At 38.2% G+C, this 12,600-nt stretch overlaps 1 protein-coding gene across 1 annotated transcript in view; it reads left to right on the forward strand.

Annotated features, from left to right (window-relative positions):
* The window catches only part of notch1b (notch receptor 1b), an 85,839-nt gene that overhangs the window by 32,032 nt on the left and 41,207 nt on the right, over positions 1–12,600 (forward strand). Inside the window, exons 5-12 of the mRNA XM_052116526.1 lie at positions 2,876–2,998; positions 3,256–3,489; positions 3,672–3,827; positions 4,680–4,865; positions 5,173–5,286; positions 8,607–8,720; positions 11,757–11,990; positions 12,095–12,205. Of these exons, the coding sequence (XP_051972486.1) occupies positions 2,876–2,998; positions 3,256–3,489; positions 3,672–3,827; positions 4,680–4,865; positions 5,173–5,286; positions 8,607–8,720; positions 11,757–11,990; positions 12,095–12,205 (1,272 nt within the window). The remainder of the gene's footprint in view (positions 1–2,875; positions 2,999–3,255; positions 3,490–3,671; positions 3,828–4,679; positions 4,866–5,172; positions 5,287–8,606; positions 8,721–11,756; positions 11,991–12,094; positions 12,206–12,600) is intronic.

The following is a 12,600-nucleotide window of genomic DNA, read 5'->3' on the forward strand; positions in this document are numbered from 1 at the left end:
ACTTATCTTGAGGAAGTGTCTGAATGACAACATCCTTTTCTGGTGAGTTGGGTTAGAGTCAGTGTTGGAAGAATTAAATCTACAAGCACACACACACACACACACACACACATTGCCTTGAGTCACTTCAGTGGACCTTGTACCATGCCAGGCAGTACAGTTCATAAGTTAAACCTCAGCCGATCAGACATTTATTATCGCAAAATAAACTCAGACAGGGTGATCAGGACTGAAGGGTTTTATGTTGCTTTAACAACAGGCTGACTGTACATTGTCCAGCTTATTACACAGCTACTTGCCAAATAAACAAATAAATTGACAAAAAACATTGACCTGCATTGAAATTATGTAATAATGTGAGAAGAAATAAATGGGTGAACAGCTGAAATCCACCTTTGGTTTTGAATCGGATTCTGTCTAACTGCTCATTATGCATCTTATTACAAGACTACTTGCCATCTAAATAAATACAAGCACATGAAACATGTATTTGAGTTTAAATAATTTTATTAGCTTACTTGTAGAGATCACACAGTGATCTGAGAAGCAGGAAAGATGGCTCGCAATACCCAGATGAGTGGTCTGATATGTTGATGTGCGGTTGTTACTGAGAAATATCAGACTGCTAGATGGCACCATTGACCAGTCAGAATAGAGTATTCCAGAGAGCTGTGTATAATATATGCATCTGGGAGAAACAGTTCAACCATTTTTTCGTCCTTTGTGTTTTATTACTTTTTTGCAGTTTATTATGCAGTAACTGTCACAGTTTGTAGTAGCAGAGGCAGGACCCAATCGAAGAGTGAAGACAAAGGAGTTTTATTTATACAAAAATGGAACAAAACCAAACATAAACTACCCCGTAGGAGAAAACACAGTCCAAGCTGGTAGCCCACTGAAGCTGGGCTAGGGCAGACGGACTAGGTACAGGACCGACTGGAACCTGCAGGACTGACTAGGAACAGGGACAAGAAACAATACTGAAATGAACACGAAACTAGACGAACTGGCACTAGACAGCACATACAAGGAGACTAAAATAGGTAGAGAAGGAGGGCAGGTGTATCTAATGAAATAATAATGGGCAAACAAGGAGGCAGGATATGACGCAGACTAAAAGACAAGAGGCAAACAGAAACAAAACAAAACTACATGGTCTCACAAAACACAGACACCCAAATGGCATTCGCACATCACCAAGACAATAAGGTAATATGCACTCATGCTAACTGACTGATAAGACGAGAGAATGCACGGCAATGCCAATAAAGCGATGCCATGCATTCTCACGCAAGGCAAAGCCTGAGGGTACATCGCTAGGCAAACACCATGCGATGCACGCAACAGGCGTCAACGTGAGACAGGACACATGTGCAAGAGTTTTGCCACAAATAAACCCGTCAGCTCAGACCGAAGTGACCGAACCTCAACACAACGAGAAGAATGGTTGCAACCCAGGTGTGCAGCGCAAAGCAAGCTCAACGCCAAGAGCATCCGTTGTCGCGAGAGACCGACATGTACTTTTGATGCAAGTACATGCCGCCATGTTGACAAAAGCACAATACACTCATGGCAATAAAAAAACAGAGCATGGAGCATGAGTGTCCGGATCCCGACACCAACCGAAACCGAACCAGACAGGGAAGTCAGGACCCAGACACCATGCTCTGGAAATGAAACACAAGACTGACCGAATAGCGCACTGCAGAGAAACCACACCCGAAGCCATGGTCTCACACAAAGACAGAAAACAAAACACAAGACAGACATAGAACAATGATTGTGACAGTAACACACTGACATAGTGATTGATGTATGTTGTCATGAAATCAGAGACACTCCCCTCGAAATTCGAACACAACCGGTCACAAGAGACGCGTTTGAGATTATTGTATGGTAATACCAGATGGAAACAGAAAGTCTTAGCTGACCACATGTGATCGGATCACAGAAAACACATCTTAATACCAGGTGCAATGTTGTATAAAAAAGTATGACTTTCTTTCTTCAATGGAAGAAGAGGCAGCATGTTTGTCACAATTCACTTTCATTACATCTTTTTTCCATATAATGAAAGTGATGAAATGGTCACTGCTGCTGTCATTCTGCCAAAATTACCTTTTTAATTCCATTGAAGAGAGAAAGTCATGCAGAAACAACATAAAGGTGAGTGAATGATGACAAAATATTCATTTTTGTCAGTCAGTCATTTTAAAACAACTAGCGTTAACCAAAGTGCTGTACAATATGACCAACATTCAAATAAAGCATTAGGAGACATAACAAGATGCACACAAAAAAAACCATTATGACACATAAAACAGAGTAGCGCTGCCACACTCACGTAATTCCATAAGCTAAGAAAAGGTAGGTTTTAAGAAGTGATTTATAAACATCAATATGGGGTGAATTTGGGTGAACTATCTCTTCAACAGTTTCTGAAAAAAATCCAAACCACATATTTTGGAGTGAAATGGTAGGAAATTGTGGTTTGAGTCAGTTGAGTGGTTTTTGTTGGTGCCTGCAAGTGAGACCTGGTACTGCCAATCTTCTCAGAAGAGGAAGACCGTTGACCGCAACAGCAATAACGACTGTTTTCTAATGTAAATGGGAGTTTCACAAACACTTTATTCCTTTGTTGACACTGGGAAATAAATTAGCATGTTTGTGTTTAAGGATTTGTGTTGTGCGATCTGATATAAATGTTTAGTCCTTCTGTCAACAAACTGTTCCTCAAATATTTGTAATCCATGTCAGTTTAACATGGTTTACATAATCAGTGCAGCTTTTATTATTAGCACAATTTGGAAGATTTGAAACCTTTTAAAGATAGATTTTTAACCATATTTGGGTTATATTACCTCATTCTTTCCAGGCTTTAGTGGTCAGAATTGTGAGGAGAACATTGACGACTGCCTAGACCACCATTGCCTGAATAGAGGAACATGTGTCGATGGAGTCAACACATACAATTGCCAGTGCAAGCCAGAGTGGACAGGTACTAATTATTTCATGTTTAATTCATGTTTAAGCAATAATGCATGACAGGCCTTGCTACATTGGAAATATATATTTACAAAAATAGCATGACCTTAAGTGCCTTACTTCTAAAAACAGTTTCTACAAAATAAAAATAGTAACACACAAAAAGCACCATTCTTTCACTTAAGGATGTACTGTAGTCCCTGGCATTTCATTTGTGGTCCATATAGTGTTTTAAAACTAATGGTTGTATACTCCACGCTAATTCCTCAGGTCAGTTTTGTACCGAAGACGTCAACGAGTGCGATTTGATGCCCAATTCCTGTCAGAATGGTGGCACCTGCTTGAACACGCTGGGTGGATATCACTGTGTGTGTGTGAACGGCTGGACGGGGGATGACTGCAGTGAGAACATTGATGACTGCGCAGATGCTGCCTGCCACACAGGAGCCACATGTCATGATCGGGTGGCCTCTTACCTCTGCGAATGCCCACACGGTCACACAGGTGTGCATAGCTTTTTTCAACTACATATTTTTCATGGCTTCTTTCTCATGGAGTCATGGTTTGTGGCACTAATTTCTGTTATTCGAGTAAGTTTTGTACAAATACACTGAGCATAATTTAAAATATGCAGTGCAAGATGTGTTAAGCAATTGACAATTAAGGTTTTCTTTAATTTGGTTTAGGTCTGCTGTGTCACTTGGACGATGCTTGTATTAGTAACCCCTGTCAGAAAGGCTCGAACTGTGATACCAATCCAGTCAACGGCAAGGCCATCTGTACCTGTCCACTGGGTTACGTTGGCCCAGCTTGTGATCAGGATGTTGATGAATGCTCACTGGGTGAGAATTGGCCTCTTTTTTTTAAAAAGCAAAGTGTACAGTTCATTTTCTCTGTAAACGTTGCCAGTACTGTTGTGGAAGTTCAAGAAAGTACAATAATGTTTTGGACACATTACCATTTTAAGACCATGGTTTTATTTCTACACCTACCATCACAGTATCATGTTTTTGGACATGTAGTATATTAGTACCATGGTATTCATTTAAAGTTCACCCAAATGCCATCCCAGAAGTGTATGACTTTCTTGTATGTGAACGGCTGGACGGGGGATGACTGCAGTGAGAACATTGATGACTGCGCAGATGCTGCCTGCCACACAGGAGCCACATGTCATGATCTGACCCACTGGGAATGTGATGAAATAAATAAAGCTGAAATAAATCTAACTGACCAAAGACAGGGAATGTTTTCTACGATTAAATGTCAAGAATTGTGAAAAACTGAGTTTAAATGTATTTGGCCAAGGTGTATCTAAACTTCTGACTTCAACTGTTTATACACAACAACAATGCAGGTATTTGACAGCTACAGGTCATTCTGCTGTCTGCAGTGGCACTAACCAATCACAAGATATGCCTAGAATAGAATTTTGAAATATATTGATCCACTATTTGATATTAGATAATAAGCATAGGAATTCACCACAGGTTTTTTCCCCTCCATATTTTAAATATCTAGGGAATTTTTTGTCACACGAGCCCTAGTTAATGTTTGACCATATTCAGAATTATATACCAAAGTACCGTGGAATTACAATCTTATACTATCCACAGGTACCTCCACGGTACGTTTTGTAAGGGATGTTTGAAAATATTTATTTTAATTTTTCTTCTTCAATATCTCTGTCCTAGGTGCAAACCCTTGTGAACATGCTGGAAAGTGTATCAACACAAAAGGCTCCTTCCAGTGTAAATGTCAGCAGGGATATGTGGGAGCTCGATGTGAACTGGACATAAATGAGTGCATGTCCAATCCATGCCAGAATGATGCTACATGTTTGGATCAAATTGGAGGCTTCCACTGCATTTGCATGCCAGGTAACCAAAAGACTTGTTTCCTTTATAGATATAAAATCTTATCAAGAAATCATTCATAACATTAAAACAATGGCTGTGTCCAAAACCTGAGAAATTTGTGATGTCATTACTACACATGACCAACCTGAGTTTCAATAATTAGTTCCTTGGGGTCTTAATACTAATGCTACTGAGTCCTGATTACACACACACAGTAAAGCTCACATATTTGCTTTATTTTACACAAAATGAAACACTGACGGCATCACTAAGCCATGCTGAATTCTCTTGCTAAAAATTTAGCTTTTTCCCCTATGCTAATTGGCAGGCTATGAGGGAGTCTTCTGCCAGATCAATAATGATGAGTGCGCCAGCATGCCCTGCCTCAACAATGGGAAGTGCATCGACAAGATCAACAACTATCAATGCGAGTGCCCCACAGGTGAGCACACAGGGGTCAATTACCCCCCAAGACAGAACAGAGAGAAGAACACTAATCCTGCCTTGAGGCAGGCTTTCTCAGCCCTGGCTAAAATACTCCCAATTATCCTTATGGAAGCTTCTAGAAAGTTTTAATTTCAGCCAGTCTTTGCTTGAATGGGTTCAGATGTGTATTTAATTTATGCATTGCAAAGTACCCTTTATTGCTTTTATACTGCGATTATAGCATAATGTAAGTTAAATATAGATTGATTTGTCCCAAAATTAAATTATGTCAGTTATTTGTTTATGGAAGCAAAATCGTTGTGTGTGTGTGTGTGTGTGTGTGTATAGTAGTCAGTTTACATACACCTTAGACAAATACATTTAAACTCAGTTTTTCACAATTTCTGACATTTAATCATTGAAAACTTTCCCTGTCTTCGATCAGTTAGGATCACTTCTTTATTTTAAATGAATGTTAGAATAATAGTAGAGAGAATTATATATTTCAGCTTTTATTTCATTCATCACATTCCCAGTTGGTCTGAATTTTACATACAATATTTGGCAGCATTGCCTTTAAATAGGGTCAAAAGTTTTGGGTAGCCTTCCACAAGCTTCTCACAATAAGTTGCTGGAATTTTGGCTCATTCCTACAGACAGAACTGGTGTAACTGAGTCAGGATTGTAGGCCTCCATTTGCAACCAAGTTTTATCTTCCTGGCTGATGTCTTGAGATGTTGCTTCAATATATCCACATAATTTTCCTTCCTCATGATGCCATGTATTTTGTGAAGTGCACCAGTCCCTCCTGCAGCAAAGCACCCCAACAACATGATGCTGCTCACCCCCATGCTTCACAGCTGGGATTGTGTATTTCGACTTGCAAACTTCACCCTTTTTCCTCTAAACATAACGACGATCATTATGGCCAAACAGTAAAATATTTGTTTTATCAGACCAGTGGATATTTCTCCAAAAAGGCTTCTTCTTTGCTGAGCTGCCTTTCAGTTTATGTCGATATAGGACTCATTTTACTGTGGATATAAATACTTGTTTCCTCCAGCATTTTCACAGGGTCCTTTTTTTTATTTGCACTTTTTGCACAAAACTACATTCATCTCTAAAAGACAGAATGTGTCTCCTTCCTGAGTGGAATGAAGGCTGTGTGGTCCCATGGTGTATATACCTGCGTACTATTGTTTCTACAGATGAACGTGGTACCTTCAGGCATTTGGAAATTGCTCCCAAGGATGAACCAGACTTGTGGAGGTCCACAATTTATTTTCTGAGGTCTTGGCTGATTTCTTTTGATTTTCTTATTATGTCAAGCAAAGAGGCGATGAGTTTGAAGGTAGGCCTTAAAATAATCCACAGGTACACCTGCAATTCAGTACACCTCCTATCAGAAGCTAATTGGCTAAAGGCTTGACATCATTTTATGTAATTTTCCAAGCTGCTTAAAGGCACAGTTAAGTGTATGTAAACTTCTAACCTACTGGAATAGTGATATAGTCAATTAAAAGTGAAACAATCTGTCTGTAAACAACTGTTGGAACAATTACTCCTGTCATGCACAAAGTAGATGTCCTAAACAACTTGCCAAAACTATAGTTTTCTAATATAAATTCTGTGGAGTGGTTAAAAAATGTGTTTTAATGACTTCAACCTAAGTGTAAGTAAACTTCTGACTTCAACTGTATATATATATTTAAATCAAATGTACAACATTTGATGATACTGACAAATGTGAAGCAAGCACATTCAACACATTCAAATAGTGTGTTCACAATGTTTTTTCCAGTGTACAGACAAATAAAAAAAGTTAAATCACTGTAAAACAAATAATACATGTGTAAATTAAAGGAATATTTTAAGTTAAATTGTATTTATTTTGACATTTTGCAACTGAATTATTATATTAATTCAAATGTTCTTTATTATATATATATAATTTATGAAAATTCTAATTTTTAATATAATTAATTGTATTTAGTTTGAAGAATTACATTTTTGAAATTAAAATTGAAAAGTGTTGTTTGTATAACTTTTATTAGATTTAGAAATTTAGTTTACAGATGTCCAAAACATTTTTTGGGATTAATTTCTTTTGTAGAGGTACTTTCTCCCTCTAGTGTGAATCACTTTGATTCTTAACCAGTTCCAGTGACGTGAAAGTTATTTTTTTGTGAAAATGTAGCATGCACCCCTTAAAGAGATCAAAGGCAGGTTTGTGAACAAGGCTCTTCTTATTGGAAAAAGCTAATTTAGCATGCAGAGGAATTCATGCATAAATGAAAGGGGGTACAGCGGAGGTAAAATATCAGGAGTGATGTGGTTGTGTGAGCAAAGGGGCCTACAGGGTCTCTAAACCCCAAGAGTGGTGTAGAAGTGATAAGCTGAAGAAATGGAGGATAGGCCCCTTCACTGTTTCAGATGGAAATCAGAGCCCCTTTTCAGCATGCAATGCAGGGCTCCTTTTCAGTAGTGTACACTCTGAATCCATGGCAACCACAATGGGTGCTTTTTTTAAATGTGGCATTTGAGAGGTTCGGAAGCCCCCTAGTACCTACCCTAGCATCCATTTGCTATGCCAGAAGAACCTTTTAGAAAACCTTAGCAACGCACCTAGTAGATACCTAGCAATGCCTTAGCTCCTCCTTGAACACCTTAAGAATCATCTAGCAATGTCCAAGCAAGCATCCATAACACTTTTGCATGGGCAAGCCCCACTCTTAAATCATTAATCTAGTTGTTTTTTTTATTGTGTTAGATGACCCATAAGTCTCAGCACTGATGGATTTGTAGCCTTAATGTGTTCAGACTGTATATTTGAACAGCAGACATCTTTAATGGATTAAAATAACTGAGGGAGAAAGCACAAATGTTGGGGGTTCCTGAGCAACAGGGGAGCTGAATAGCAAGAGGTCAGGGGTTATGTGGGGCTCTTTTGGTGAGACGGAGAGAAGGCGAGAGGCGAGGCTGGGTTGGAGAATGCACATTGTGATGGAAAACTTCTACGGGACAAAGGAGGCAACCGGCATGGCTTGGCATTCCATTGAAAAGACAGTTCTTCTTTTGTCTGGTACCCTTGGTCAGGAGGCCTTGGAAGGTTTTCTACCCCCCTTCTACCAATTCTCCCCTTCTTACTATGATGGTTTGTTGAGAAGCAGCTTGTAAACCTGAGAAAGGGAGAAGGAAAGCAGAATATTAATGAATGCTAGATGAGTGTGGAGGAATGAAGCCAGTGCAAACTAAAGAAATCATTTTAATGTCACCCTCCCCTTTCCCCATTTGCCTATTCCCTCTCCCCACACCTCCTCCTGTTTCACCCCTCAGGATTCTCTGGTAGCCAGTGCCAGTTCGACATCGATGAGTGTGCGAGCACCCCCTGTAAAAATGGGGCCAAGTGTATTGATGGGCCCAACAAGTACACCTGCCAGTGCACTGAAGGTATGAACAGTCACTTGGTTGCTTTATTAAAATATATTTTTTGTTTCTATAAAACAGGGAAGTCAGAAAATAATACATTTAGTACAACATCTAAAGTTTTGTAGAACAACTGCTAGTCTACCATTGAATGAAAATATCACCCTGTATCTCATGAATACAAACATATCAATGACATTCCTATGTTCATGTAAAATCTGGAAATATCTGGGAATTTTACATCTTTGATGTCGAGGTCTGAAAAAGTTGTGGATATTAAAAATAATGGGCCTCATTCATGAAACTTCCATAGATATTTGAGTAAATTTATTTTTGCGTAAAATGGACCTTCAAGAAATCTTGCCTCTGGATTCACAAACGCTTTGTACACTCAGATTTGTTGGTTATTGTGTGTATGTTAGAGAATTCCAAAAATCTGGAAATATGGGGTGTGTGCACACGCCATTCACAATTATCATAATCCACACCCATGAAAACGCCCTATAAAAGGAAGGCATCAGACATGCTAAAAATGAAAGGGTTTTAAAATGATGACAGAACTTACTGTCATCGCATGTTCTGGCTGCAATCGAACAGTCCAAAGAAGTAAAAAAAAAAAAATAATAATAATGTTGACATGAAAGTTTAGTACAAATATTTTTTTAGTTCATGTCAGCAGGAGGCGGTCCATCACCATTAACCTTATCTGGTTCAGTTGAGCGCATCACCATCATTGTTGGTGAAACTTCAGGTATAGGCAAAAATGTTATGGTAACAGTAATATACTTCCCCTGCAACTGGAAGAACCTTTAGAGAAATGAATAGAATGCCTGAAGGTCTTTGACCAAAATGCTGTGAACTAATAAAGATTTGATAGCTAAATGAATGATAGCTAATATTTTTTTTAATTGTATTGTGAATGCACCTGCACGCTATATGTTTATTTATAGATTTAACAGCATTAACACCATACATTATCAAATGAATGCTATTTATCGCTGCCTATACTGAAATAGTAAACCTAAATTATAAAGCTCATATCAAAAGAAGAATCTGTCCAACCTGTCACATTTGAGGGCATTCTTTGTTTTGTTTGTTTGTTTTCGAAAATTCCAAGCACTCATGCTGGAAATATTATATAAAATTTAAGATGTATGATTGGGAATAAACTGTACTTGGGAAGTAATTAATGCAAGCATCAAAGAAAAGTTTTCAATTAAGCATAAGGTTTAAAAAGAAAGAAATTTAGTTAATTTTACTCCTTTAATATTTACTTTTTTTATTATTTAATTTTTATTTAATTTCTATTAAATTTAATCGTGAAAGTTTGTCGGAAAGAACACAGAACGTTCAGATGCTTTATGAAATTACACACTTTGAAAATAAGAAAACTTTCATGAATCTGAGAATTTACACCAGAATGGCATTTGATTTACGAACTGTTTACACAAAAATTTGTTATGCTCATGTTTCATGAATGTGCCCCAAAGCGTAATTTCCTAACAGGTTTCGCTGAACATTTTACCCACCGCCAATTGGTGAAACAAACAGATAGTCGAGCCCCAAAATTATGCCATTGGTGATGTGCTGCCATGCATTTCCCAAAAGCATCGTTGGAAATCTATTGTTGCAGGTTCCATCTCTACACAACAGTTCAACGATTTAGTGTTTCCCAAAACCGTAGTTACATTGAACATTCACAAACAGAATTGCAAAGTTGAGTGGTTGGATCTAATGCTCTCCACTTGTGGTTAGAAGCATAGTTATTTATTTGACTTTGCTGAGGCTTCCATATCTTCCATTCCATATGCTGTATAGCTTTCATTCTGCCAACACCTTGAACAGGTTTAGATGCATTTAAAGTTATAGTTCACCCAAAAATGAAAATTCTAAGATCTATATGACTTCCTTTTTTCTGCAGAACACAAATGATGATTTTTAGAAGAATATTTAATCTCTGTAGGTCCATACAATGCAAGTGAATGGGTGCCAAAATGTTGATGCTCCAAAAAGTCCATAAAAGGCATAATTAGAGTAATCCATATATGTTTTAATCCATATCCTCAAGTGATATGATACGTGTGGGTGATAAACAGATCAATACATGTCTTTTGTACTAGAAATTCTTCTCCCTGCCCATTTAGATATGCATGAAAATATAGCTTCTGAAGACATTGATGTAACCCATAGAGTCATATGAATTGCTTTAATTCTGTCATAAGCGATTTTTGGAGACCCATTCACTTGCATTGTGTGGACCAACAGAACTAAGTCATTTTTCTGAAAATCTTAATTTGTGCTCAGCTGATGAAAGAAAGTTATACACATCTGGGATGGCATAAGCGTGAGTAAATGATGAGAACCTTTTCATTTTTGGGTGAACTATCCTTTTAAGAAAATGGCTTTCTAAAACGTCACGTAAACGGGTTAAAGGCTGTTAAGAGAAAGCACTTTATAACTCACGGTTTCAGATGGAAAATGCTTTTACTGTATGTGTTTATGTTAATGCATAAGTGCTGTTTTTATGTTTTTTAAGATTGTGCTTGTGTATGTGCTCAAGTGCATTGGGGGAACCTCAGTCTGATTTAGAGGAAAACTCCACTATTGCAGCTATGTCGCATTACACAGTGCATCCATCTTTTCTGTCTTCAGCAGCTTTCCCGTATTCAATGATTTTCTATACGAGTAAATTAGCTATTTTAATTTTATATCGATTTGATCTCTGCAAAAGTTATTACTCCACCCACTACGTAACGTCATTAATGAGAGCTCTATGTTATTGAACCAACGTGGTTTAAACAAAGGATGTGCAACATAGTTACTATGGTTTCAGAAAACAGTCGTGACTCTCTAGTTAATTTCTCCAACGATGCATCGTACTATGGTGGTTAAGCAGTGAGTTATCTTGTTATATGGGAAACACACCTAGTTGGAATGCTCAAGCAAACAATGCAATGTTTTTTACATGGAACCAGGAATGACATGGAAATTCATTGGTCAAAAGTATGTGAGCCTTGTTTCTTAATAGACAAAAAAAATTAAAATGAGTTTTTCTTTTAGGATATACTGGGCAGCACTGTGAAACGGATGTAGATGAGTGTCTATCAAACCCATGTCACTACGGCACCTGTAAAGATGGCCTGGCATCCTTCACCTGTTACTGCCGTGCAGGTTACACAGGCCGTCTGTGTGAGACCAACATTAATGAGTGTCTGAGTCAGCCATGCCATAATGGAGGCACCTGCCAGGACCGTGAGAACGCTTACTTATGTGTCTGCCCCAAAGGAACAGCAGGTGCCACTACAACTATACTAGGCTGAAATCTGCAAATGTTTAACTTATTAATCAAAGTCGAAAGTTTTTCTGGACTTTTACATTGCCTACTATTGTGTTCATAGGTGTGAACTGTGAGGTCAATCTAGATGATTGTAAGAGCAATCCATGCGATTATGGAAGGTGCATTGACAAGATCAATGGTTATGAGTGTGCCTGTGAACCAGGATACACAGGTGAGTAGTGTCAGACTGTTTTCACACAAAGAACCAAACTCAGACCCCTTTAAGTGGACCAAAAAGTGAAACAAGACCCAGTCCCTGGCCTAGGAAGTGGGCTCAGATCTCATTTTGGTCCACTTTAGATATATGAGAGTTTTAGGGTGCTTTCGCACGTTCACTTTTGATGCGCACCCAGTTTCCTTTGATGTTTTATCCAATCTGCCAATATAGCCCAGGTGTATTCAATTAAAGTTCCAAGATGTCCGGTCTCTAAATTTCTGTTCCATCAAAGGTCCAGAAAATAATATCTTGTTTCATAGCCATTCTGAATAATGACCATCTGTAAGCAATGCTAATTTATTTGGAATAATTTGTATAAAGTTGGCAGCACTAGTACTTTGTAAAATAAT

This window comes from Xyrauchen texanus, chromosome 4 (genome assembly GCF_025860055.1).
Source record: "Xyrauchen texanus isolate HMW12.3.18 chromosome 4, RBS_HiC_50CHRs, whole genome shotgun sequence".
In the NCBI taxonomy this organism is placed as follows: Eukaryota; Metazoa; Chordata; class Actinopteri; order Cypriniformes; family Catostomidae; genus Xyrauchen; species Xyrauchen texanus.